This window comes from Argentina silus (genome assembly GCF_951799395.1).
Source record: "Argentina silus genome assembly, chromosome: 22".
Taxonomy (NCBI): domain Eukaryota; kingdom Metazoa; phylum Chordata; class Actinopteri; order Argentiniformes; family Argentinidae; genus Argentina; species Argentina silus.
The window spans coordinates 12,964,430-12,990,472 of NC_139676.1; the positions used below are offsets into that span (position 1 = coordinate 12,964,430).

General features: G+C 43.4%; 4 protein-coding genes across 5 annotated transcripts in view; all 4 read left to right on the forward strand.

Moving 5' to 3' along the window:
* grb2a (growth factor receptor-bound protein 2a) overlaps positions 1 to 1,643 on the forward strand; it is a 26,078-nt gene extending 24,435 nt beyond the window's left edge. The window contains exon 5 of the mRNA XM_083693456.1: positions 1 to 1,643. This exon is cut by the window's left edge and continues 12 nt beyond it. Coding sequence (XP_083549582.1) covers positions 1 to 171 — 171 coding nt within the window. The 3' untranslated portion in view covers positions 172 to 1,643.
* A 4,709-nt stretch (positions 1,644 to 6,352) lies between these two features.
* gga3a (golgi associated, gamma adaptin ear containing, ARF binding protein 3a) lies at positions 6,353 to 16,183 on the forward strand (the record flags this gene model as incomplete). Of its 2 annotated transcripts, none has more annotated exons than XM_083693613.1 (17): positions 6,353 to 6,392; positions 6,876 to 6,960; positions 7,185 to 7,260; positions 7,544 to 7,642; positions 7,743 to 7,866; positions 7,969 to 8,072; positions 8,424 to 8,504; positions 9,788 to 9,997; positions 10,191 to 10,272; positions 10,394 to 10,510; positions 10,721 to 10,804; positions 11,241 to 11,329; positions 11,666 to 11,892; positions 12,591 to 13,099; positions 13,569 to 13,738; positions 14,216 to 14,326; positions 14,702 to 16,183. In XM_083693613.1, 17 exons carry the CDS (start codon positions 6,353 to 6,355, stop codon positions 14,834 to 14,836), a joined length of 2,343 nt encoding a protein of 780 aa, XP_083549739.1. In that variant the 3' UTR covers positions 14,837 to 16,183. The 2 variants fall into 2 exon arrangements, with proteins under 2 accessions (XP_083549739.1, XP_083549740.1); XM_083693614.1 differs by having other exon boundaries at positions 6,378 to 6,396.
* A 272-nt stretch (positions 16,184 to 16,455) lies between these two features.
* Positions 16,456 to 18,832, forward strand: sumo2a (small ubiquitin like modifier 2a). Its single transcript, XM_083693789.1, has 4 exons — positions 16,456 to 16,593; positions 17,313 to 17,444; positions 17,843 to 17,914; positions 18,279 to 18,832. The coding sequence occupies exons 1-4, from the start codon at positions 16,573 to 16,575 to the stop codon at positions 18,342 to 18,344; spliced, it is 291 nt and encodes a 96-aa protein (XP_083549915.1). The 5' UTR covers positions 16,456 to 16,572; the 3' UTR covers positions 18,345 to 18,832.
* A 448-nt stretch (positions 18,833 to 19,280) lies between these two features.
* Positions 19,281 to 25,004, forward strand: jpt1a (Jupiter microtubule associated homolog 1a). The gene is made up of 5 exons (XM_083693460.1): positions 19,281 to 19,438; positions 20,967 to 21,109; positions 23,396 to 23,502; positions 23,984 to 24,011; positions 24,343 to 25,004. Exons 1-5 carry the CDS (start codon positions 19,383 to 19,385, stop codon positions 24,486 to 24,488), a joined length of 480 nt encoding a protein of 159 aa, XP_083549586.1. The 5' UTR covers positions 19,281 to 19,382; the 3' UTR covers positions 24,489 to 25,004.
* The last annotated feature ends 1,039 nt before the right edge of the window (positions 25,005 to 26,043 follow it).

A 26,043-nucleotide genomic window follows, 5' to 3' on the forward strand; every position in this document is an offset into this window, starting at 1 on the left:
CAGGCGCTGTTCGACTTCGTCCCGCAGGAGGAGGGCGAGCTGGGCTTCAAACGCGGAGACTTCATCCAGGTCCTGGACAACTCCGACGCCAACTGGTGGCGAGGGGCGTGCCGCGGCCAGGCGGGAATCTTCCCACGCAACTACGTCACGCCCGCCAACCAGAACATGTGATTGGCCCAAGAAGTGAGGGAAAAGGCATAAGATCCAAGAGGCTTGAATGAATGAGGAATATTGTGGGAAGAGGAGCGTAAAACTTTCAGACAGACTGTGACAGACTTCTTCACTGCGACTTTTTTGGCCTGTAACAGACAGGCAGCACTGTCGATGTTTTGAAGCCCATCCGGAGCGGGTGGGGTTGTGGGGTGTGTGTGAGGGTTGTGGAGGGGGGGGGACTAGTTGGGGCGGAAAGGGGATTGTGCTATTGCTATATCCCCATCATGCCCTTTGTCCACCTCTCTCAGCCATGACATCGCCCCCCCCTGGAGTTAAATAGTTGTTTTTTTTATCTATATGTATGATTGTCTATGAGTATTTGTGTGTCGGGCCTGTTTTACTTGTTGTTTTTTTTGCATTAGTTGGCTTGCGCTCCTTTGTGTGTAAATGTAGTTCTCTGGACTCTGGGACATGGTCAAGGGTGGTGGTCAAGGGAAATGGGAGTTATTCAAGATTTGGAGAAGACCAATGATATTTGCAGGAGAAAACTAACCAGAGAAAGGCATTGAATCTGGCATTGAAAGCTGAAACCTCCTTTTGAAGAATGTCATATTTATTTAAGCATTTTGGACCATGAATGTAGCCGTCTTTCCCCATGTGTTAATATCAGGGAGTGTGGCTATACAGTATTTTTGACTGAGTTTTGAAACCGAAAACCACATAGAATGCTTATGGACATCAGCTATAAAAAAAGAGGTCTTGAAATATATAACGGTGAATGCTACAGTACATTCTATAATCTGAGATTGACTTCTTTGAATTACTAATCCAATTTCTCTGGATAGTGGCTTTTGCTGTCATTAGTTTTCTCTGCAAGTTGACCAATGAGAAAGCCAGCAGTAGATCAGGATTCATGGATCCGGAACGTTCAGATAGAAATGTGTAGTGTGGAACAGGCATGAGAGGGTCATGTGGACATGGGAGCCATGTCAGCGCTATAAATTGCATTTCTGCCTGCAACATTCTGAATGTTTCATTCGTTCTCACTGAATACACACCTGCTATTGCTTACATACTGTAGAAACCCTTTATGACTCTGTCAACAAAACCATCTCAGCTTTGCAGTGTCTTCTGTCCCACATTCCAATACGACGATGATGATGATTATGATGATGATGAGAAGGACATATACTGTAAAATGTTTTGTGCCAGGAGGTTTTATGTTTTTAATGGTTTCCTTCCTCTGTAACAAATTAGTCTCTGTTAATGTATGTTTTCTACAGGATTTACACATGTGAAGTTTTGACTTGGTTGATCGTTGAACATATCAAAAGGGCTTCAGTAATTGGATTGAGACTGGATGCAAGGACATGGTGTGTTTTGACCAATGTGCTTATTGTTCAATGTGTCTGTTGTGTGAAAATGGGGACACCTTTTGAGAGGACAAAAAAACAAACAAGTCTTGACAAAAAAATACATCTATGCTTCTAGCTCTTTCTACACCTTCTCTTTATGGCGGGGGGGGGGTCATGAATTATCTTGAAGACAAATGTTAGTGCTGGTTGTAGCCTCCATTTTAGTTTTCTATCCCTGTCTCCGTGGTGATGGAATGAGAATGCCTCATCTTGATAAAGAGATTAAACAGGACCTCCATTGCTGATTATTACTGACTTGAGATCAGAGTGACAAGTGAAATACTGTAGGTGATTAACTTTCAGGTATGTCTGCATTCACCTGAAACGACCGCTTTCTCCTTTGACCAACTTGAAGAGGAACGCTCTTTTTTTTAACAAGATACGACAGGCTTGTTTCTTACACTCTCCCACCTGCATTCTTTGATTTCAAACACTACTAACATGCATACGGTTGTAGTTTTTTGAAACACTACTAACATGCATACGGTTGTAGTTTTTTCAAACACTACTAACATGCATACGGTTGTAGTTTTTTGAAAGGACGAACACTCTGGAATGCAGGGGTGTTGAGATTAACATGTCGGGTTGTGTGAGGGTGATGCCTACTCTACTCAACAGTGCGTAGTCAGGTGGTCTCACTTCATAGTCAGGTGGTCTCACTTCATAGTCAGGTGGTCTCACTTCAGTCAACCTCTTTAGTTGTTCAGCATCATGCATTACTGTAATTGTGTCGAGGCTGACCTTTCACTGACCTTTCACCATGAAAACGCAGTGTGCCTGTTCAGTGGGGCCATGCTTGCATTCAACGTGATTTCTTACCCTGGACTGCGATGAGACATTCCACTGTACTTCTTCTGGCCCTGGTCGAGTGTGAGACAGACAAGACAGACAGACAGACAGACTAGCTAACAGGTCTTTGAGATAGAAAGGGCTCAAGGTGAGATTTATGTGGATCAACTTTGAAATTTGATTCCTCCCCCCCGCAAACACACACACACACACACACACACACACATTCAAAAGTTCAGTGCAAGATACAAGATCCTTTTAATGCCACACAATTCTCAGCACTGTTCATCCCATTAAAAAAGAAAAGAAAAAAAATAAGCATTCATTTGTGACCCGTGTCAGTTGTGTGTATGTGTGTATCAGATTCCCCAGACAATTGTCCTGCAGGATATGAGGGTCCACAGAGCCGTAGACACACAGTTTGGCAAACACTGTTCCATTCAAACTTTCACAGGCACCATGTTGGCACCAAAGGTTCCATGACCATTGCAATCCAGTTATGTGAATTAGAATGTCATGGCAATGGAACTCTTGTGCCATGTCATGAATGTCATGGTCTTGTGCCGAGACGGAGGACAGTTTGCCATACTCTGCGTACATGGCTCTGGGGGGTCTGTGTGTCAACACGTTTGGAGATTATACCCCTACCCCACTGTGCATATTGTGTTATTGGTGTGTGACATGACACCCGAGACCATGTGATTGTTTACATTATGCTGGAGTCTAATGTAACTCCATATCTGACATGGTAATTTCATGTGTGTATACTCGGAGAGAGAAAATATGTTTCAGTGTTCAAACGAGGGGGAGTGTGTGTGCTAACCCCGTCACCTCATTTGATTTCCTTTTGGTGTATATAGACAACTGAATAATAAAACAATCACTATTTAGCCGTGGTTGCGTGGTTGATTACTCTCTGTTGCACATTGGCTGACAAGGATTCGATAAGGCCTTGTTCAATAACGATGTATAATCTCCCTCTTCGTGTATAACTTCATCATTAGAAGAGTGAAAGTCTTGGCTTGTGGTAGTCATTCACCTGACCAGCCACAAACAGCTATTCTTTCACTTATGGACACTCTCCTCTGAGCGTCGGGAGGATTCAACACCTCTCTTACAGGAGAGAAGGGAACAGGGAAGAAGGATAATTGATCTATCAAGGGATCAGACATAGTTCATATTCACTTATCCTACTTGTAGTACACATACTCAAACTTACTCCTCTTTTCAGAGTTAGTAATATAGTAGGAAAATATTTGAACATTTTGAACCTAGGAATAGGTGTTAAAAACGTATGCTCTGAAATGAGCTAGGCCGACTTCAAAAACAAATATGCTTCATCAAAAATAGTTGAGGCCATTCTGTGCCATAAGCGCCACCTGCTGCCAAAACAGCAGGAGTGAAGGAAGCTAAAAACAAGCGCGCGTCATCGAGGGAAGAAGAGAAATCTACTTCACTCGGATCTTTGACCGATTTCTGTAAGCAGAAAAGAGAGCAGGCCTCACGGTGATTTTACTGCAGATGCTAACAGTTAGTCATTCAAATGCGCCATCTGTCACTGATGTCAGCATTTGCAACATTAGCGTGTTATTATCGGATTCTTGTGAAATCTCAGTACAAAACAGTCTTATTTGGCCAGATGGGGTTGCAACATGGACTTCAATGGGTAAACATGCTTTTTTGGCACCAGCCACTGCAGTTCCCTCCAGTTCTTTCCGTGGCCAATTATTATGTTTTGTTTTAATTCAAGTTTGCATAAACAGCTTTGTTGTTCAAATTATAATCAAACCCAATAAAAAAAAAGTAAGAACTGCTCTTTTGTCATATCATTGCATGGGTTAAATTTTTTCAATGAATAGTGAACAGGGAGATAATCTTAATTCATAAAAAATAAAAAATAAATTTAAAAAAAAGAAGAAGAAAAGAAACAGGTAGTAGAGTGGTGGTTGTTCTATTTGTTATTAGCGTCATCTTCTGTCAGAATAATATGAGTAAAAGAAAAATAATGATACAAGAGCACGTGTTCATGTTTTTCAATAAAGCTGCATGCGTCTCTAATCATTCGTTGTAAATCGTAAGATGAATAAAACATGAATTATGAAAGACATATCTGAGCATTCAAAAACTACATTTCATCACCTGACCCGAGGGGTTCGAGCTGGAGAGTCATTGAATCAACCTGACTCGGAACGGGAGGACCTTTCTGGAACGGGTTTGTTGGATGTACTGTACGTGTACTGATTAAGAAAGTGTTGTTAGCTTTGTGTTTCTCACCTCATGTTCACATTTATTTTATGTTCAGTAAGTTTATTGTCAATTTCAATAAAGTTCTTTTATGCGGCAATTATTCAGCATTGTCTTGTGTTGTGTGTTTCCTCTACAGGGAGGTCTACACTAACCGAACACTTTATTAGGAACACCTGTACACCTTCTCATGGTGGAGGAACACCTGTACACCTTCTCATGGTGGAGGAACACCTGTACACCATCTCATGGTGGAGGTGGTGGAATGGTGTGGGGAATGTTTTCTGGGCCCGTTAATACCAATCAAGCATCGCTTGAATACCACAGCCTATTTGAGTATTGTTGCTGACCATGTGCATCCCTTCATGGCCACAATTGACCCATCTTCTAATGGCTACTTCCAGCATGATAACGCACCATGTCACAAAGCAAAAGTCGTCTCAAACTGGTTTCATGAACATGACAATGAGTTTAGTGTTCTTCAGTGGCCTTCCCAGTCACCGGATCTGAATCCAGTAGAACACCTTTGGGATGTGGTAGAACGGGAGATTCACAGCTTGAAAGTGCACCTGAAAAATCTGCAGGAATTGTGTGATGCAATCATGTCATCATGGACCAGAATCTCAAAGGAATGTTTCCAACATCTTGTAGAATCAATGCCACGAATAATTGAGGCTGTTTTGAGAGCAAAGGGAGGACCTACCCAGTGTTCCTAATAAAGTATTGGGTGAGTGGATATCCAGGTAGGTAAATGCTAACTGGAATCCATGGGTTGGCCCGACTCTGACATCACCCCATTGAAGTTGTGATTTAAAGGGTTAGGTAAGGGTTGTGGTTAAGGCTAGGGTTAAAGGTTAAGCATGTCTTTTTTGCGGGTGGCTCAACGCAGTGTTTGCGTGTCTGGATAGGCTGGTAGAGGCAGTATTTGAGTGTCTGTTTAGGCTGGTAGAGGCAGTATTTGAGTGTCTGTTTAGGCTGGTAGAGGCAGTATTTGAGTGTCTGTTTAGGCTGGTAGAGGCAGTATTTGAGTGTCTGTTTTGGCTGGTAGAGGCAGTGTTTGAGTATCTGTTTAGGCTGGTAGAGGCAGTGTTTGAGTATCTGTTTAGGCTGGTAGAGGCAGTGTTTGAGTATCTGTTTAGGCTGGTAGAGGCAGTGTTTGAGTATCTGTTTAGGCTGGCACAGACCGAGTGACCATGACCATGGGAAATGGCAGAGAAGTACTTCAAGGGTGCTTTCTCTAATTCCCTTGAATGATTAATTCAATTCCTTGGACTTCATTTGCACTTCAGTCATAAACTGTTTGTTTTTTTGTCAGCGGAGAGATGGTTGTCTTTCATTGTGATGACGTTCATGAGGAACCCTGACTGAACTATGGAGTTTTCTTCTCCTGTGTTTTCTATCATTGTTTGCCATGAGATTGTATATGAAGTATGTGGATGAAGATTTGAGTCACTGGTCATTAAAATTAAGATTGTTGCATTTCTTCCTGTATTATTTTAATTTTTATGTTATTTCATGTTATTTCACTATTATTTCAGTTTTATGTCTCTAGTCACTTATTTTGGGTTGCCTAGGTTCATTCTCTAATACAGCTTGTAAGGGGATATTGGAATAAAAATCTGCCAAATAAATCAGTAATTTATTAGCTGTAATAATAATTTCTGAACATATTTTATTCACCAATTCTCACGCTTTCATGAGCTTTTCATGTACGTCAGAGCCACGCGGTGCTTCTTCCAAGCACACTGAATATGGCGTACGCGGAAGGGGAGTCGCTGGAGTCGTGGCTAAGTATGTATGTTAAGAAACCTTACTAAATATACTTATTTAAACATTATTCCAACGTTTAACAGTTTGGGAAAACACTTGCATATAAACGGAAACATATTGGATGTACATCTGATGCAAATGCCAACGATGTCGATGCTTATCTTTGTTTCTTCGAATAGTTTGAGTCATGAGAAGTTGCTGGGCAAGTTTGTTTACCATGCAAATAGATCATTTTACAAGCTGTTTGCATGTGGTTCAGTATAATTACCTTCTTTGCTTAGTTCAAACCCGCCTCTGGTTTAGGCTAGTGTAAGTAGTTTAACATCGTTCGGTTGATTATTGACATGATTGGTGCTCACCTTTTGACAGGTGGAGAGGGAGAGGGAGGCACCGGTCAGCCATCAGCATAGCTTTGAAAAAACTTGTTATGCTCTTAAAAAATGTTTGATTCTGGGGTGGATACTTAAATCCATACTTAAATACTTAAATCCATTTACTTTACAGACAAAGCCACCAACCCCTCCAGCAGGCAAGAAGACTGGCAGTACGTTCTAGAATTCTGTGACCAAATCAATAAGGAATTAGAAGGGTATGAACATTTGTAAAGTCATCTTCCTGCCCTGCATGAATCCCATCATGGATCATATTTCACTGCAATATGCTGCATTTCCACAGTGTAATTGTTCTGGTAACCAAATTGTAATCAATAGGGGTTTAGTGTGTAATGGTGTAACGGTCTGGGAAATATTGCCATTTTACTTCCCTTCTTACTTTAATATGTTGTATTGAACGTCCCTACCACTTTCATGTCAGCCCACAGATCGCTCTGAGACTGTTAGCCCATAAAATCCAGTCCCCGCAAGAATGGGAGGCGATCCAAGCTTTGACAGTATGTGACCTGCCCATATTCAGTATTGGATCATTTATGATGTTCATACAAATTAATTTTGAGCAATGATTTAACCCCAATAACTGTGTATTGCGATGTTACTGTACTATTGTGTTCCTACTATATTCTGTGCTACTGTTGTGTTTTAGAGGCGGAGAGCTTGGGAGAATTTCATTATGCTGTCATACATTCCTCTGTATCCCACTACATTATGACAGTAAAACTCGGAATCTTCAAACTATAATTTAATTAAGCTTTATCATTTTCCCCTTTGTTGTTGCAGGTTCTAGAAGCTTGCATGAAGAACTGCGGGAGAAGGTTTCAGAACGAAGTCGGAAAGTTCCGTTTTTTAAATGAACTCGTCAAGGTGGTTTTACCTAAAGTAAGTCATTTAAAAACGTTAGTTTTTTTTAACCTCGGCTCAAACTAATTTTCTGCTTCAAAAAAATATTCAGCTGTTGCTTGATCTATTTCTGTTCCAGTACTTAGGTGACAGAGTATCAGAGACTGTGAAGACCAAAGTGGTAGAAATTCTCTTCTGTTGGACAGTGGCTCTACCAGACGACGCGAAGATCAGTAAAGCTTATCAGATGCTGAAGAGACAGGGTCAGATTTCACTTTATTGGAGAAACACCTTGTTTTGATCGTCATCGCTTCGAGTCATGTTGCCATGGTGATCCTCACTCTCCCTTCGGGGTCTTTTTACAGGCATTGTTACAGTTGACCCGGCGGTTCCTGTGGATAAGATGTTCATACCATCACCCCCCTCACGTCCCAGGAACCCTGTGTTTGATGATGAAGAGAAGAGTAAGGTGGGATGTCTGGAAGACAGGAAGGAGAAATAAAACTGACAGTTTGATAGTTTTATATATATATATATATATATATATATATATATATATATATAAAACTGTCAGTTGCATCGTTAGACTCACTCCATGGTTGTCCAACCCTCTCACTGATCCTATGAGGAAGATGGGGGGGGGGGGGGGGGGGGGGTCATTTCTGCGTGTTTGCTTTGGTGAGCCTCAAGTTGATCTATGGTAGAAGTTGTTTTCTCAAACCCTGGGAGCTTTGGCTGGGGGTTGGCTGCTGTGACGCGTTCATACTCTGGGAAACAGACCAGGCAGTTAAACTGACTGATTATTGCCTTCTCTCTGCAGCGATTGGCCGAGCTTCTGAAGAGCAAAAAGCCAGAGGATCTGCAGGAAGCCAACTGCCTCATCAAAAACATGGTCACGGAGGTGAGCCTATGTTTCCATGCACAATATTTGGCCATTCAGAATTAATTCATTCCGAACAAACATTCTGGAATAACTGTTTGTATGATTGCATATCATAGCCTCCCCCCCCCCCCCCCCCCCCTCCGTTTCTGCTTCGCGGCTAAGTCACGCAGCCGTGTGATTCGCTGAAATCAAATAATAACAAATACTGAACTCAGGAAATCCACTCCCACTAAGGCCAAGTTTCAGTCGTTGTTATTCCAGGCTTATGTGCACAATAGCTTGAGGACAAGGTTACTGTTTACATGTCCTAACACATAATGAATAAAGTAGTTTCTGATTTGCACAGTCGTCTTTCCTTCCTATGTCCCGCGGTACAAGCGGCCAACATGTTTTTTTCGCTTCATTTGCACTGCTTGTGTTCATATTTTTTAGGCCAATTAGACAGACAACAACAAACCATCATCCCACTCTTGTAATATACGCCATTCATCTGGCTCTTCCATCCAAAGCGGCTTACATTGCCGTGAGTGCATCCTTTTTTCAGTATATATGGTCCCAGCGGGAATCGAACCCACAACCTTAGCCTTGTTACGCCATGCTCTACCAACTGAGCCACAGAGGACCAACTGAGCCACAGAGAGGGAGTGGGGGGGGGGGGATGATGTGGCTCCTGGAATTTACAGGACAAATTTGTTTATGTGAGATGTTGATGTTGCGATTGGCAATTGCTTTGTATGCCTTTGGAAGCTACGCTCAGTACCGATGCATGCACATTAGAAAGCCCAATGAGTGTTTACATGCCTGATATTTGCTAATATTCTCCTATCAAACGGTTTATCAAAGGTATAACCCAGCCCTTCCATTCTGAAATTATTTTGCTTCCCAGGCGTCACTCTATTCAGATTCAAGTGTTGAAATGAGGGTGTTTTATTCAGTTTATTTGTTTATTTGGACTATTAATAGAATATTAGGCTGCATGTAAACGCAGTCACTGACATTACAGACCTAGTCAGTAAGACATGGAGTGAACTGAGGCTCATTCCAGTCAAACCTGCATTGCTGGATAGTGTATATAGGTCATACTGTATCATAGATTTTTCCCCAGAGTCACAGAATGTTTTTTAAAATGTTTTCAGAGTAGGTGAAAAGGCAAAAGTTATCTAAACGTACTCCTGTATGAACATCGCTTGGCCTGGCAATAACCCAAGGTTAAAGGGGAGGTGTCACCATTATGGCTCTGGGTTCAGGGCAGGTGTTATTATTGTGCCCCAGATTTAAAGGCAGGAGTTGTTCTGTTTCAGGACGAGGCGAGGGCGCAGAAGGCCTGGAAGTGCAGCAGCACCCTGGAGGAGGAGAAGGCCTGGAAGCGCAGCAGCACCCTGGAGGAGGAGAAGGCCTGGAAGTGCAGCAGCACCCTGGAGGAGGTCAACAACAGTCTGACGTTGATGAAGGAGATGCTGAGTCACTTCAGCCGGGAGTACTCCACCGTCGGAGACAAAGACTTCATCAGAGTAGGTCCAGTTTTTACATCACTCACTGTTTTACTCCCCATTGTCTGCTCTTGTAGACTAAGCAGAGCCTTAAGGTGTACTGAAACCTGTATCTTGATAGTTCTGAGAGATGCTTACGTACACTCTCTCATTATGTCCATCAATAGGCTCTAATAGTGATCACATGATCTGTGTTTTTTTTGCTACATTTCAGGAGCTTTATTGTGACTGTGACAAGCTCAGGCAGGCTGTGTTCAAGCTAGCCACAGAGACCGAGGACAATGACAGCAGCTTGGGTAGGAAAAACCCCTGAGGCCTGACACACACACACACACACACACACACACACCATCTTGCCTCCTTTAGCCATATTGCTAATGCCAATTAGCCTGGCCTTTGACCTCTTGTGCCCTCCAGGAGGCTTCCTGCAGGCCTTCGATGACCTCTCCCACGTCATCAACTCCTATAAGCAGATTGTGGAGGGCCAGACGGTCGACAGAGCCACCGAGCCGCTGGGACCATCAGCAGCACAATGTAAACACTCATCCACAGATTCCATCTGTTTACGATGTGTAATTCATGTGGAATTGGTATTTATTTTGCCAACCAAGAGTGCCTTTGTTTAGTTGAAGCCCTTTTAAGATTGTTCTATACTTTTGCTTACCAGCTAGCCTTTATTTCATTTCTCCCTTTTTTTTTCCATGCAATTTATTTCCTATTCCTTACTTCTCCCTCATTGGGCAGGCGCCAAAGACAGCCAATCAGAGATATTGATCGACCTGGCTGGGCTGGACCTCCAGAGCCCCATCTCTCCAGCATACTCAAAAGGTTTGATTTGAAATCAAACAAATACTATGAGGTTAAAATAGTCCGTTTTTATTTAAGGGTATTTTTGTACATTACACACTTTTTTTAATACATATTCCCCCTATTTTAGGGCCCCAAAAGTAATGGGACAGATTCCTATAATATCCAAATTAAGCACTCATGTTTAGTGTTTGGTTGACAATCCATTTTTACATTTATGGCATTTAGCAGACGCCTTTATCCAAAGCGACTTCCAACAAATACATTTGTTTAAGTAAGTGATTCGTCTATCTAACAGTCATCGTAAGACAAAGTAATGAATGCACATACCAGGAGCCATTGGCAGCATCGTTATCATTCACTTGTCTTGTCTTGTCTTGTCTTGTCTTGTAAGTGTTTTCCTGACTGGATAGTAGATAATAGAAAATCCTGACTTGTTTGTTTGTCTCTGTTCCAGGCCTAAATGACCCAGTTCCTGCTCTGTCTAATCCAGCTGTGAATGCAGCAAAAGACGACAGCTTGAATAGCCAAAGGGCGCCATTACAGGTTGACCTGATTGCTGTGTCACCACATCACTCGCACATCAATACTGGTTTATCTAACGAGATCTCTATCTAACGAGATCTCTATCTAATCAAGTTAACTCTAATACAAGGCAAGGCAAGACAAGTGAATGATAACGTTAATGTGTGTTATGGTCCTCTGTGGCTCAGTTGGTAGAGCGTGGTGCGAACAACGCTTAGATTGTGGGTTCGATTCCCACTGGGACCATATATACTGAAAAATGTATGCACTCACTGCAATGTAAGTCACTTTGGATAAAAGCGTCAGCTAAATGGTATGTATAAATGGTGTATGTCTATCCCCCTCTCCCTCCGCCAGGCTTCTTCTGACCCGGTTCTGGACCTTTTCAGCAGCACCCCCCTCCTGGCCCCTGGGGTCCCCCCAGTACTGTTGGCCGCTTCCTTGAACGCCACCCCAGTGCGCTACCCACAGTCCTCCGGGGTGACAGCCTCCTTCTCCTTCCCCAGCACGGCCCGGCCCGTCTCGGCCTCCCTGAACCACAGCCTGCAGGACCTCGCCATGCTGGATCTGGGCAACTCTACGAGGTGGGCAGCTCTACTTTCCTAAATCATAAATATTGTGTTTTTCATCTGATTGCCTCAAGACCTTATGTTTTCCTCCACACTAGGCATTTGAACATATCAAATTGCTGATCACCACTTTCATTGTATTTTGAGTGGTTTAGTCAACTTTGTCACACCTGTGGGGCTCCGGGTGTAAAATGACCGCCATAGGAAATGAATGGGTAATGAAATGTAAAAATACATACATATGATAGGAAAAAATACATAGAACTGTAGATAGATTTTCAGTGTCTGTTCTTTGTATATTCACTGCAGTTACTCATGTTAACCACTAGCTGAAGACATTGTTTCACAGCTTAAAAAGGTGTTAAATGAAATTTGGTGATGATTTATGTTTTTTGTGTTTATATAAGAGCAGTTAAAACAGACCGGATAAATTTGGCCGTGAGAGATGATGAATACAGGAGAAAGGTTAATTCAGTCTATGCCGTGCAAGATATAATATATATGCCATTTAGCTGACGCTTTTATCCAGAGCGACTTACATTGCTGTGAGTGCATACATTTTTCAGTATATATGGTCCCAGCGGGAATCAAACCCACAACCTAAGCATTGTTAGCGCTATGCTCTACCAACTGAGCCACAGAGGACCAACATGGTAAAGGTGTTTTTTATTTATTTATTTATTTTATTTACCTCTGTCTTATGTTGTTGACAGCCTGCCTGGCGTGATGGACACTGCTGGCTTATTTGGGATGAGGGAGGCTATGGGTGCCTCCTCCTCCTCCTCCTCTTCCTCCAGTGCTGGTATCCCACCCTCCCGATCCAGCCCTCTCCCCCCGTCTCTGCTGCGTGGGGCTGGAGTCTCCTCCTCGCCCTCTGCTAAGTTCCAGGCCGTTGACTCCCCCAGCCTACCCTCCACGTCCCCCATCCTACCTCTGGGGCTGGCCAGGCTACCCTCCACATCCCCCATCCTACCTCTGGGGCTGGCCAGCCTACCCTCCACGTCCCCCAGCCTACCTCGGGGGCTGGCCAGCCTACCCTCCACATCCCCCAGCCTACCTCTGGGGCCGGCCAGCCTACCCTCCACGTCCCCCATCCTACCTCTGGGGCTGGCCAGCCTACCCTCCACGTCCCCCAGCCTACCTCTGGGGCTGGCCAGCCCAGCCAGGGGCCCTGAGATCTCCCTGGCCAACGTTCATGTTCCCCTGCGGGCCATCAAACCAAGTGAGTCCCATGAAGAGCATTATGTAGACGATGGTGTTTGAACACCGGCTTGGCCCGCTAACCTGAAATCTAGGCATTTGCTAGGCATTTCAGATACTTGGGTTGCTGTTGCAAGTGTTCAGGTCCTCAGGCAAGGTTACTCATCACGTAAGCATGGTTCCAAGCCCCTCCACCATACTTGGCCTTAACTTGCACGGTCTTATGGGTATTGTAGTTGGTTAACACAGATGGCACAGTGCAGTAGCTGGAAGTATTGTCACTGTTTGTCACTTTTTATTACTTATTATTGAATTGCTGTTTGTTGCTGACTGCTGTTGTTGAGCGTGGGGCAAGATCCCAAAGCATTTCACTGTGTCAATTACAACTGTATGCGGTACGTGACAGATACGATTTTTTATTTGATGTAGTATCATAATAAGACGTGTTTTGTTTTGGTTCCTCTCTCTCTCCGTCACCTGTGATGGTCAAGGCAAGGTGTGTCCCGTGGCGGCCTATCACAAACACGGGCTCAGCGTTCTCCTGCATTTTGCGCCGGACTACCCACCTGGCCGGCCTGACGTTCTGGTGATGGTGGTCTCCATGCTGAACACAGCCTCGTTGCCTGTCAAGAGCATCTTTCTGCAGGCTGCTGTACCCAAGGTCAGGCCAGCGCACTTAACCCCCCCTCACTCTGTCACAACATTTACATTTACATTCATGGCATTTAGCAGACGCCTTTACCTCTTCACTCAAACCCTGTGCGTTGAGGACTCATGATTTTTGCTGTTTTTTCGCTACCGTCATGTCACAAGTATGCTGAAGGAAGGATATTCTCTGACTGATGGGTAATCATCATTTGCAGGATTCATTTCATTTTCAAGTCATTTAGCGGACGCTTTTTCTCCGAAAGCGACTTACGATCAGTACATTTGTCTAAGTAAGGGAATCTACTATACACAAGTCATCATCAGTAAAACCTTCGATAAGAACATATATATATATATATATATAGTATAGTTATATATAGTTAGTGAGTAGAGAGGTCTGGATGTATGAATGCAGGATGTATTCTTGTATATGAATCAAAGCCTTTCCTCGTGGGTCTTTTCCTCCTGCCTTTTCATTCCCCCACGGCAGTCGATGAAGGTGAGACTCCAGCCGGCGTCGGGGACCGAGCTAGCACCCTTTAACCCTATGCTGCCCCCTGCTGCAATCACTCAAGTCATGCTGCTGGCAAATCCACTGATGGTAAAGAGTCATGCATGGAGGATAAGCAGAGCATAATGAGCCTTCTCTTCTCAAACTTGCATGGATTCCTTAAAATGTGCCTCAGTGATCTACCAGTTACCCTGTTATTACAACATTGAATGGTGTTCTTTGGCCCTGATTTAATATAAATACTATATACACACAGGATATGCATGCATACATACTTTACATACGTGCATAATATAAGCATCACATACATACTTCAACGTTGTAACACAATGCATTTTACAATAGAAGTGTACTGATGTCACGCTATCTTAGTCATTTGTGTGTTTTAGTTGGTTTGTGAGCAGAAAGATGCTACAATGCTAACCAGCAGGCTAACTTGCTGCCTGTCTGTGTGTCCCCTTGCAGGAGCAGGTTCGGATGAGATACAAGATGACGTTCACACTGGGAGAGCAGCTGTACACAGAATCAGGGGTGGTGGACCAGTTCCCCCTGGCAGAGAGATGGGGGGGCTCTATAGCCCCCTGCCCCCTCCAACCCTAAAATTGTAGTTTGTGAAGGTTTCACACTCGTAAGTTATTAAGTGCTATTACCATTGTTATGCCATGTGTCATTCATTATTCAGTGCAATGTTGATTTTTTTAAATGTATTTTTTTTTCTTGCCCCATTTACTCTGAACTGAATTGTTCAATTGTTACAGAGTTACTGCACTTTAGAATGGCATACAGAGTTATTGTTTTGGTATTAAGGCAGCAACATAAAACACTTAACTTGATGATCGAGGACAGTTAGCCTAGTACGTGATAACAGCTGAAGTTGTCACATGATATTTTAGGCTGTCACACGGTTATACGTTGAACCAATTGTACCGGGACAATCGCCGTCTTGTCACTGCTCAGCGAAAATGAGACCTTGACTGATTGGTTCAGTGGGAAAAGCTGCATTACTAATGTCTCTTCCCTGCGCCCCCTTTTGACTGTATTCCAAAGCCTATAAAATGGTAGAGAAAATTATTTCTGACTACACTATCACACTGACTGCCTGCACCACTAGTTGTGAAGCGTTTTTTGAGTTTATTTATAAGTTAAGTTATATGAATGATGATAGTAGATCTGTGTTTATCTGATATTTTATACGATTTAGTTATTATTTAAGATTATTTGGGTACAGATGGGTGGCCCTGAGTGGCCTGACAAGATGTGTGAATTCTTCAGTATTTCTTTCTTTTTTTTGAGTGAGTTGTGTGTCGTTGTATTTGTTTTGAAAGACGGTGTTAACCACCTCTGCGTGCTGCTATGACATCACAGTTCACTGCTAAACTCTTCCTTGCACACTCTTGTGACATTTTACTTCCAGTGTTGCAACCCCTCTCTCTAGCAGTCATTGTCAAAGGACAGACTTGACTGACTTCTGTGTAGCAATTTGTTTATCAGTTTGATGAAACCTGGGGTGTATTCAGTTAAGAGAACGTTCAGATAGAAAGGTGTTCCATAGAACAGACATGATTCTCTCGTTTGAGTGTGGAATCTTGTCAGTTCTATAAATGGAGTCAGGTTTTATGCATGTCCATCAGAATTCAGAATCAGAATTATTTTATTTGGCCAAGTGTATTTGCACATGCAGGAAATTGACTTGGTGAGGTTGATGGTGCATTGGTGCATTATTACAATGTATGTAACAGTAGTGTGTTACAATACCCATCTGGATTCTGTCTGGATTCTGAAACCAGTAGTGTCATGTTACATTGGAGGATTCTCCTCCGTACCTCGTTATAAATGAATGCTGTATTATTTAGTCTGTTAGAGATTTCTCAGTGTGGTTTCTTCTACTTAACAAAAGTATGTATTTTCAAAGAGCTGTTTCTCTGCATGATGAATTAAAGTGTTCATTTCAAAATATTTATGGTGATGTCATTTATTGTTTTACTGTTATTTCGATGGCGTACATTTTGTCCACAAACCTCTCAAAGACAATCCGAGATATGACTGAAATCATATCCAACACGAAGTGCACACTTTGTAACACATGAGATGGGCTTCTTCCACAGGTCGGTTTCATAAAGTAAAGATTCCCACAGGTTCAACATTCTTCTAATAGGTTACACAACATTTTCCAACAGCCTTTCAATCATCAGAAACTCAAATGAGTTGTGAGTTTGAGAGGAGAGCAGCGCATACAACAACGCCTTGTTCCCTTCCCTGGGAGGCGCAGTCCCGAACACCATCTGGCGCTGCTGCCCAACGTTTGCGGCGTAGAGAAACGCGCAAAGTGAGCAGCCATGGCCGACGAGAAACCCAAGGTGAGGAACGGACCGGCTTTCGTTTTCAATATTTTCAGTCAATAATGACGATTCGTTTGATATGCTCATATTACATGAGGTTCAGGGCAGTTTGATGACTGATGAATCGGTTTGACATAATGCAAAGATGAACAGAAAATCTGGCAGGACAGCCAGTTGAGCTAACGAGCTAGCTAGCTAGCTAGCTGCAAAAGCACTGTCTGGCCAGCAAGAATGTTTATATTTAGATGATACATTTTTATTTTGGAAGTATATTCTCACAGCCTAACTTTACGTATCATACGCTAATGTAATATTCCTGCTTTTCAACACTATCAAAAGTGTTTCCTTGACTAATATATTCCTGCTAGCTAGCCAGCTAATGATTAAAGAGGCTAGTTGCCAGCAGCAGGAGCTATTGAGCTAGCTAGGTAGCCTGTTAGCACCAATGAGTGTGCTAGCGAAATCACTCAATTGATCTGATCATTGATTGATCACAATGTGGAGGACAAATCACAATGTTAACGATCCGTGTGACTTATGAACTTGTCGTTGATGGTACGTTAACTTCTGAACTTGCATGTGATGATGAGTACTATCTTAAGGAGCAACTTGTTGTAGTACAGAGAATTTTAAAAAAAGACCCTCTCCCCTCCCCTCCCCTCCCCTCCCCTCGTGTTATGAATCACTGTCATTTACAACTGTATGCGGTACGTATACACAATAATCTGTCACTACAGGAAGGAGTGAAGACTGAGAACAACGACCACATCAACTTGAAGGTGGCAGGACAGGATGGCTCGGTGGTTCAGTTCAAGATCAAGAGGCACACGCCTCTCTGTAAACTCATGAAGGCGTACTGTGAAAGACAGGTGAGACATCAGCATCTGTTTGAAACAGGAGGCATCGAACATAATAATAATAATAATGCATTTATTTTGTATAGCGCTTTTCTCAGTACTCAAACACACTAGATTCCATGGAGAGAACAAGAATAGGTGGATAAATACAAAGTAAAACAAAAGGGCAATCAGTAAAAACAACAGTAGAAATAGAAACATAAAAAAACCTAAAACGAACATGGGTCTCTCCCGTACCCCAAGACGAAGAGGACATCATTGTAGTCAGAGGGTCACATTTGGGCTTACGGCAATCAGGCAGAGCTACCCATCCCAGACTAAAAGAGGGGTGGATTGCGATACACTGCAATGAAGAACAATGCATACGTTAGTATCTAAAGAGTGATTTTAATGTTGTCGTCACTCCACAGGGACTGACAATGAGGCAAATACGTTTCCGGTTTGATGGTCAACCCATCAATGAGACAGATACACCAGCACAGGTAAGTTGGCTAAATAAGGCAGGCCTGAGGTCTGTCAACAGTTGAGTTGACAGTTCATTGTTTCAATGCTGACATTTGTTGTATCCTGGAATGTTTTATAGTGCTACTGCCCACTGAAGCATGTCTACTCAGACACACACATAGTGGTCCTCTGTGGCTCAGATGGTAGAGCATGGAGCTAGCAACGCTTAGGTTGTGGGTTCGATTCCCGCTGGGACCATATATACTGAAAAATGTATGCACTCACTGCAATGTAAGTCACTTTGGATAAAAAGGTCAGCTAAATGGCACATATTACACACACACACACACACACAATTGCGAGTGATGCTACTGTACCACTTCTCATACTTCTATTTGACAGTTGGAAATGGAAGATGAAGACACAATCGATGTGTTCCAGCAGCAGACAGGAGGTGTTCTTCACTAAAGACTACGGTTTCCTAGCAACGCCCCTACCTCCCCTGTCACCTCATCAACCTGATAATGTCTTTTCTGAAACCCTATCAATTATGACCAGTGTCAATACCATTCAGTCTGATATGTTCACAAATGCACATAAAATGCTGTTGCATACTACATAATCCTTGCATCTTGTACATAAACATCTGGTGGGCAGTGAGGATACATTTTGTCAGCCATATTCTGTTTAATGTTTCGAGAAAAAAATTCTGAGTCTTCTAGTAATAACTGGCAATTGTCTTTTGGAAGGTGTGTAAGTTCTTGGCATCTAATTCCGTGAGTTTGACAAATTGCTGGTCAACAGACTTTTCTGCTTTGTTTTCAGAGTTGGATTCTTGATCTTTTTTATACTTATGCGATAAGAGGTTTTGTTTGAGATGGAACTTTTGTTGATGTTCTCAACTGCATTTACATTTCCTTACATCTGTTGTTAAAATAAATTGATTCTTTTTTAAAGATGTGTCTCTTTCCTGGTTGATTTAAAGTCGATTGTCATTGCGTGTTTGGATGGGGGGGAAATTAACACATCATTCGGGGAGATTGGCAGAGCACTGATACTCAATATATGTGTCCGCTTTTATGTCAAACTCACTGACCATCATCGATAGAATATATGTTTTTCCAAGAAAGACTGTTTAGATTAAGCATGAATAAAAGGTCATTCAAAAAAAAATTGACAGAGGATTAAAAAATCAACAGAGGATGTCACAGACCAGACATGTATGGATGCTCCCGGGGGACCGTTACCTTTCCGCACCCGGATCTTCCAATCAAATGCATGATTTATGAGACAACAGCCAATCAGACGCGTCAGACATACGCTTGTGGGCGGGACTTGGGCGACAGAAACGCCCTCTCCACGTTTCGAGCGGCCGATTGATCAATTTTGCATCGCGACCGGGCGGAGTACCAGCTTCCAGAGTATGAGGTGGTGAGATTTCGGTTAAAAACTCCGAAATTGTTTTCTTTCCCCCTCTGCAAGCTTATCAACCGTACCTATACAACAATGACGACGACAACCATATATTCGGGGATGGAGCCCGGTAACAAAAACAGTTCCAGGTAAAAAGAATGACAATATCTGCAGCCCTCCCTGCTTTTTTCTGATCAACTCCCGTTAGCCAGCCAGCTAGCTAGCTGCCGCTGTCAGACAATAGACCGCGTTGTCCTCGATGCGGCTTTAGTTGCTGTGGAAACTTTTAGCTATGTTACTATTTGTTGATGTGTTGTATTGTAGCTACAATGTGGCCGTTAGCTGCCTTTGTGTGGCCCGGCCACCATTGATAGTTGCCTCAGTGCCTCCCTCCCTTCGTCTTGATGCTGTGTGTGTGTGTGTGTGTGTGTGTGTGTGTGTGTGTGTGTGTGTGTGTGTGTGTGTGTGTGTGTGTGTGTGTGTGTGTGTGTGTGTATATGTGTATGTGTGCGCGCGTGTGAACAGGCTAGCTGGCTAGCATTTCAGGCTAGCTAGGGAATGCAGACGTGTGGTTGTAGGTGAAAGAAACCAAGCTAGCTAACGTTTAATACCAAATGTGGCTGTCATCTCGTCTTTTTATGAACGCAGGTAACATGATTGATACTAAAGCCAGCTGCACATGAATCTAGGACCTTGGCTAGACACGGAAGCAGCATCAGCTAGCTAATTTTATGGTTGGGTGGGGTCCCCATGATGCTCATGTAGCTGTCTATCCTTCCAGTGGCTGCCCCCATGGGGAACAACGGCCCTAGTATCTAGCAATTGGTATTTTCACAATTTGTCAACGGTGAGCAATCAACTATGCAAATCAAATCTCGATCTTGTCTCTGATTGGTCTAGTCAGCTTGATTGAGCATGATTCTGAGTAAAACAGCTGTTCTTTTGACAGCTGGCTACAATGACATTTGTATTTTATGACTCGCTGGTTGTGGCCGTTGAGCACATTTCCACCTCAACTCGGATAGTATCTGTAGTGATATTCTATATTTGTTTCACCATATCTGATATGATGAAGTGAGCGTCCAACTGATTTGCATCTTATGCATCCTAAAACGGATGGGAAGAGAGAAGGCCCAAATATCAATCTTACCAGATTGGCCGTTCTATTGCTATTTCTTTTGATCAAATATCTAACATGGCAGCTTCTTGCTCTGCATCTAAGGGCACATGCATCAATGTGAAGTAGTTTTTTTTCATGGTGTGAAAAAATGTTGTCTCGTTTGGTCTCCCATGTTCTGGGCCTGTGTCACACCCATTTTCATCCACTTCTAAGTCCCTGGTTTAAGGTTGCATTGGTTCGACTCCCTGCAGCCTCCCTGCTGGATAGTGGAGCCAGGAGCCCGTCTTTAAGATGAATTCAAAGCAGTTGGTGTGTCAGCAGCAAAGCAGTCGTCTGAGATAAGCTCCCCGGTGTGCCAGCCTGTCTGAAGTAGTACACTACTCGACCACCACAATGAGAAGGAAAACGTGATGCTTATTTATTTTCCTGTTACTGTAATCTGTTACACCTTTTTTTGGGAGAGAGAGCGCCAAGAAAGTGAGCAAGTGAAATTACCATCTCATTAATTTCTATTTCTGTCGTTGTCGTCCCCCCCCCCCCCTCCGCTCTGTCTGTAGGGTCCTGTGCCCTCCAGGTGGAGCCTCCAACATCTCCTTCGGCACAGACGAGGAGAAGGCCCCCACCCGCAAGAATAAGATGGCCTCCAACATCTTCGCTGAGCCAGATGACCCCCACGCTCACCGAAGGAACAACCCACCGGGTAACTTATCCACCCCCCCCCCTCTAAAACCACCACACACACACCCTTGAAGTTGTTTGTACGAGTCAATGACCTCTCTGAGATATTATCTCTATGTGAAGCAGATGTTCTTGCTTCATCCCAATTGGGTTCATTTCTGTTTGCCTCTGATTTATGATGACAAACATGCCTCGCTCGTCATTACCGTGCCTTTATATGACCCAGTTTACTACCCCCAAATCCATAGTCTTTAGATATTCCATTATTGGTTTCCTTTAATTTATTGACAGTCTCATCCCTCCTTCCCTGACGCGGCCCCTCTGCCAGGGCTGAGCCATGCTGAAACATTTATGAGGGTCTGAACAGCCTCCATATCAGGCCTCCTCGCGTGCGGAGGGTTGGTGGGAGGCAGATATCGCTGCATGTCCTCCAGATAGTACAGTTGTGGAATGTGACTCCCACAAGGGGGGGGGGGGGGGGGTGCGTGTGTCTGCTGTGTGTCAAATTGAATCTTTTCATGTTGATTCTTGTCATGTCATCTTCACCCCCTTCTCAAAAAGTCTGTCCTCTACTCCTCACATCCTCCTCCCTGTCTTCCATGTCAAAACGCAATGGAGGAGGAGATCTGAGGAGGTTCCTCCCTTTTGCACCATCACCTCCTATTCAAGGAGGAGGGAGGAGTCGAGGAGTCGATGAATGATTTACCCAGTCCATAAAGACGATAGCACTGTAAAGTCATTAAGTCAGTTCATTACACTGGGGATCCATGGGAAATGGGAAGCCTTCCTCTCAAAGGAAGCTTTGTCTTCGGACTGGACCGCTTGACCCAGTTTGTCTCTTCCGCTTTCCCTGCAGATGATGATACACATAAATAAAGAGACTTAATATAATCATACAATAACAATAATAATATGCCATTTAGCTTTTATCCGAAGTGACTAACATTGCAGTGAGTGCATACATACATTTTTCAGTCTATATGGTCCCAGCGGGAATCAAACCCGCAACCTTGGCGTTGTTTTACCGGGTGAAGCCAACTAAGCCACAGAGGACCACACTTGTACAGTATCTCACTAAACCACCTGCTTTGGGGAGTTCTACCATTGTCTGAAAGGTGAAATGTGCGGATTGTTGTTTTTGGTTACGTCAGGGCAGGATGTTTTAATCTGGATTTTCCCAGCCTTTGTTTTACACTGCTGAACCAGTTTCCAGTTTCGTTCTTGGTCACAACCTTTTGATTTGATAACCTGATTGAATAACCCATTGTCATTCAAGTGGCTCGATACTCCTACTCTGTCCAGACGAAAGCATTCTGAGGGCCTTAAACTCTTGTGTAGGTCTGAAAGGTTTGGACAGGTAAGCAGTGGCCTTTCAGCCAGATGGTGACGATTCCACTTAGCCTATACGTGGACAAGCCTCTACCAGTTTGCAAATACATTTTCAGTCCTTTTGGATCTGCGAAATAGCCTGTGGGTTTGCTTCTGGACAGGGCCATAGGCTACTGACTCTAGTTAAATGATTGCCACCACTCAAGAAAGTGCGTTTAGCTGCTTTCAACTGTTACACCTCTGAAACAGCCATGTAACTTTAGTTATCCCCATGTACCTCTTTGTTTAGTGTTTCTTAAACCTCTGGCATGAAAAATGAGTTGAATATTTGCTGTGTGAGACTTGACCATTCCCTCAGGCTATAGTTAACACCTCTGCTCCTAACCCATGGGGCTATGCTGCAGTCACGGCTTTTCACTGTCTTGGCGCCCCGGTGGTGGAACAAGCTTCCCACTGCTGTCAGGACTGCAGAGTCACTACCTATCTTCCGCCCAAGACTGAAGACCCATCTCTTCAGGCTACATCTTGACTGTCCCTCCTAAAGACCTCTTCACCCCCCACTACCCCCCTGTATAGTTCCTCTGCTCTTAATAATAACAAAAAACAATAATAATCCTTCCTTCTAGCTTCGTGACTGCCAGTGCCAACTAGTCCTAACATTGATTTTTGCTTACGATGATTGATGTATAGATGATTCACTTACTTTAGACAAATGTACTTGTTGTAAGTTGCTTTGCATGAAGGCGTCTGCTAAATGTCCTTCTGAGCCCGCCCCCCCCCCCACACACACACTTGCTTTTAAGTAATAGGAATAAGTAATTTAAATGATTGGAAGTAATTGTATTCTTACCATTATTTTTTCACTTCCCCTTCCCTCTCCCTCTCTTTCTTTCTTTATTAGAAAGAATTTTTTTTTTTAAATGCTATCCATATCCATCTAAATGGGTGTGTGTGTGTGTGTGTGTGTGTGTTCTGACAGGTGGGAAGCCCACAGGTGTGCTGTGCGGGGAGCCCTCTGCCCCCCTCAGGAGAGGCGGAGCCCCGGCCTCCAACAACAACAACAACTCAGACGAGGCCATCGCTGGGGTGAGACCAGGGGTCAACGGGGGTCATCTGTTGGGGAGAAGAGTGTGTGCGTGCGTGTGCAACGCCCACGGTGGCCTAGGCCAGTTTCATGCGTGTAGTACCGGTGTTTGTGTACAGACTTTCGTTCCAACCAAGCAGTAACAACACACTTGCTTCAACAAACCAGTTTTCAATGAAGTTAGTCGGTGATTTAGTTGAATTAGTCCGCTGTACGGTGGAACGAAAGCCTGCACTGTCACAGGCGATCTGTGGATAAGACTAGACACCCCTGCTGTAGGCCTGTGTGTGATCACTACCATACACTGCCGACATTGATGTACCACTTTGGCTAAGCACTTGGGGGGGGGACCTCCTCAAACTATTGTGTGTTGTTTAGTCTCGTTGAGCAATGTCTTTTGTGACCTCACAAGTGGAGACAAGAGTGATGTGTAGACAGAGAGGTTGGTGCCCAGTTTGTGACTCATGCATTCTTTCCCCTCAGGAGGGAGACCATGACATGGGGAGTGCTGGTAAGGACTAATGTGACCGTTTTTCTGTTGCCTTTCACCTATTCACATCCAGTTACTCAGCATGGTGTTAGTTTAAGTTGGCCTCAGCATAAAAGGCTGTTTTAATAGGTTTGATGTGTACATTTACATATTCAAGTACCTCATCATGCAGTGTTTGTGTGTGTGTATACAGATGTGTTTTATGTTTATGTTTTGACCACGTCTCGAGAACCTCATAATGCAGTGTTTGTTTATGTGTGTGTGTGTGTGTATACAGATGTGTTTTATGTTTATGTTTTTACCACGTCTCGAGAACCTCAGGTGTGTTGCTGCCTCTCTCCTCTGTGTCTAGATGTTGCTGAGGTACCTGAGGCTGTGCCAGAGCAGAGGGAGGAGGCCCCCCAGCCCACAGGGGCCGCACAGTCCTCTGCAGCAGGGGGGGCAGCGAACGGCCGCAGGAACCCCCCCGGAGGCAAGTCCAGCCTCATCCTGGGTTGAGTTCCCCCCCCCCTTCCCCCCCATACTACCTTCTCTCTCTCTCTCTCTCTGTCTCCGAACTCCGCCATCCTTTTCTCTTTTTTTTGAAAGGAAGAATCCCTCGTTCATCTGTGTCCAGGAATTCCGTCCACCCCATCCCCTAAGTCCATTGTTTTGATACCCCCCTTTTTTAATTTTTCTAAGAGTTTTTGGATAGAAGCACTTTATGTATCTGATTCAAGCCGGACCCCCCCCCCCCCCCCTGTAGTGCGTCAGTCCTGCTGGATAAGGCATGAGGTTTCCGTTGTCCTTCACTCCAACCCTTAGGTGTAAACGGCAAAAATGCTTCAAAAGATGCGTCATCCGTTTCTTAAAATTGCAAAAATAAAAAATGGATATGAAGTTGTTGCTTTTGCACCGTGTTCATTGTTGGCCAAAAACTGCATGCATGATGTCTTGGTCTGTTCAACTCTACCAAATTTCTTGGTGAAGCAATTGTTCAAAAAAAAAAATGAAAAAAAAAAAAATGAAATTAAATGTGAAGGATTTGTGTTTGATTTAAGATTATTACGCTGGACTAAATTGTGAGTTGTATTCGTTTGGGGGGGATGGACACATGATGATGTAGTGTTGCATGAAGTCGGAGCTTGAACATTTCTATGCGATGTTATTGTCCACATGAGGGAGCCATGCTGTCAAAGAATTCATAACATTTCAGGGGACTAAACCAGTTATGTCCTGCGAATGTCCGTAATGTAATTTAAAATGGAGAATCAGATGTGATTTTTTTTTTTTTTTTTTTGTTTTGTATGCCTAGTCCTTTACATTTCAGTGTTCCTATAACTCCAGTCAGTGCCAGTTCTGAGTGCCAGTGTTTTCTTTCTCAAGGTACACTTTCTCAACAACAAAGTATGCCTGTTTGTGTGGTACCCTATCAGACTTCATGACAACTTGAAAAGTGACCTTATGACAGCTCTGCCTGTTCATTGTTCAGCCTATTTTGCTGTTACCCTCGGGACTCTAGAGCCTCCTCACGTCTGTGTTAAACCCTCCTCTCATTTTGTTTGTGATTTGTCCTTGTTTACACTGTCATGGTCCCTCATATGCCTCAGCCTTTGTCAACAGGCTGTCATGTGCAGGAAAAAGCTGAAGTTCAATTTGAATGTACATGTTAATGGGATTTGAATGAACTTGAACTTCCTCATAATTTTTTATTATTATTTTTTTCTTTTTTTATAAAGTTGTAGACCTAGTTGTTTTAAGGGTACAATACACAGGGTTCTGGAAAAATCGAGTAATTTCACATAACTTGTTCATCTGAGTTCATGCAGGTTTGTTAGTCACTGTAGGAAGTCCCTGAATAAATATTGGCACAAATGAAAATGATTAAAGTCACTTTTGACCGTACACGTCTGATTGTGCAGTTGATGTTTTTGCAAGAGTGGGAGTTTTCCTTCTTCATTCTGTAGGTCCTCCGGTTTACCTCAATCTTGTCCTTCCGTCCCTTGCTTTGGTCTTCTATGCAATAATGTCTATCTTCAACTCACTCTTTCTCCACATCTCAATCTCTGAAAAC